At 64.4% G+C, this 1,746-nt stretch overlaps 1 protein-coding gene across 1 annotated transcript in view; it reads left to right on the forward strand.

Moving 5' to 3' along the window:
• Positions 1 to 1,746, forward strand: part of TMC6 (transmembrane channel-like 6) — a 6,860-nt gene that overhangs the window by 3,278 nt on the left and 1,836 nt on the right. The window contains exons 12-15 of the mRNA XM_010294204.1: positions 20 to 166; positions 311 to 392; positions 798 to 895; positions 1,077 to 1,172. Coding sequence (XP_010292506.1) covers positions 20 to 166; positions 311 to 392; positions 798 to 895; positions 1,077 to 1,172 — 423 coding nt within the window. The remainder of the gene's footprint in view (positions 1 to 19; positions 167 to 310; positions 393 to 797; positions 896 to 1,076; positions 1,173 to 1,746) is intronic.

Here is a 1,746-nt window from a genome sequence, read left to right on the forward strand (position 1 = left end):
GCCACCGCGCACGAGGCAGCGGTGAGCGGCAGCAGGAAGCCATCCTGCTGGTCCTGCCCCTTGTGGTGTCTCTCCTCACCGTGCTGATGCCCCACCTGTACAACTTGCTGGCCGTGTGGGAGAAGCAGGACTCCCCTGTGACAGAGGTCTACGTGGCGATCTGCAGGTAGGCTGGCTGGGGTGGGGGGGAGCGTCCTGCACCCCTACCTGCGGCGTGAGGCGGGGCTCTGGGGTCAGGCACCCCATCCGCGGGGCTCAGCCCCTCCGTCCCCAGGGCTCAGGGGCTCCCGGCCCTGCTCCTGCTCCCCAGGAACCTCATTCTGAAGATGGTGGTCCTCGGCCTGCTCTGCTACCAGTGGCTCAGCCGGAGAGTTGTCTGCTCGACAGAGGAGGTCAGCACCGCCACGCCGGGCCGTGCAGGGCCAAGCTCTGTGCAGGGCCATGCGAGGAGCGTGCGGCGCCCACGCGAACCGGCTGGGCCACGCCATCCAGACCATCCCTTGGCCAGGGAGCGCGGAGCAAAGCCAAGGCTGCAGTCCCAGCACCAGCAAGCAGCTGGGGCAGGGGTCTGGCAGGAGGGGATCTTCTGGACGGCACTGCAGGCACCATCTGCTCCTTTGCCGTGGAGAGGGGGGCGACCGCCAGACAGGGGCACCCCAAATGTGGGGTGGCTGGGGAAAGGGTGCAGAGGAGGAAAAGGTCCCACAGCCCCTCACACCCCATGGGGGCCACGGGAAAGTCATGGGGGAGCAGAGGCCTTGTTGCCCACTTGATGCCACTTTTGCTTGTCTCCTCAGTGCTGGGAGACATGTGTGGGGCAGGACCTGTATCGCTTTGTGGTGATGGATTTCATATTCACCCTGTTGGACACGCTTTTTGGGGAGCTGGTCTGGAGGTAAAATGCCCCAGGAGGGGTCCCCCCACCGGTATGGTGTCCCCAGCACAGCTCCATCTCTCTGCTGCCCAGGTGGCACTGCCCTGGTGCACCCAGGCTCTGCCGCCGTCTGAGGGGGAAGATGGGGTGCCGAGTGGCCCCGCCAGTGGCAGTGTGGGAGCAGAGCTCCGCTCCTTCCCAGGCTTATCTTGGAGAAGAGGCTGAAAAGGAAGCAGAAGCCTGAGTTTGACATCGCCCGAAACGTGCTGGAGCTGATCTATGGGCAGACCCTGACCTGGTGAGATATCTCCCTCCTGGTGCTTGTTCCTCTGCTGGTGAATGCCTCATGGTCCCCTGTGAGCCCCGTGGCTGGCAGGGACCAACACAGGGAGCTGCACATGTTTCACTGAGCAGGGACATGGGAGCCCCCTCAGGCCCACATGGGTGGGATGAGGGAGATGGGCAGCCTGGCAGTCACAGCACCCGGGTGCCAGAACCTTACAGCCACGACCCACACACTTACCCAGGAGGTCTGGCTTTTGCGGCAGGGTGAGAGCCATGGAGGGATCAGCAGCAGAGCATCCTGTCACTGGTCCAGTGTCCCCAGCCCAGCTGGTCCCCTCCAGAGCTCTGGGGAAGGAACATGTGCAGCCCCTCTCGTTTTTCCAGACCATAATGGCACTCACTGCCCCGAGGGGAGCTGCTCCCCTCCAGCCTGTCCGCTTGGCTGCTCAGGCCCTTGCTTTGCCACCTCCCCACGTTTCTGCAGCCCCCAGCCTTGTGCTCCCCATGCCTGAGGAGGGGATCCACGTGTGTGCTGCAGCATTCCCACTCGCAACACACCCGGGAGCCGCAAAGGCCACGACCGCCCC

The sequence above is a fragment of the Phaethon lepturus genome, unplaced genomic scaffold (assembly GCF_000687285.1).
Source record: "Phaethon lepturus isolate BGI_N335 unplaced genomic scaffold, ASM68728v1 scaffold47889, whole genome shotgun sequence".
Lineage (NCBI taxonomy): Eukaryota > Metazoa > Chordata > Aves > Phaethontiformes > Phaethontidae > Phaethon > Phaethon lepturus.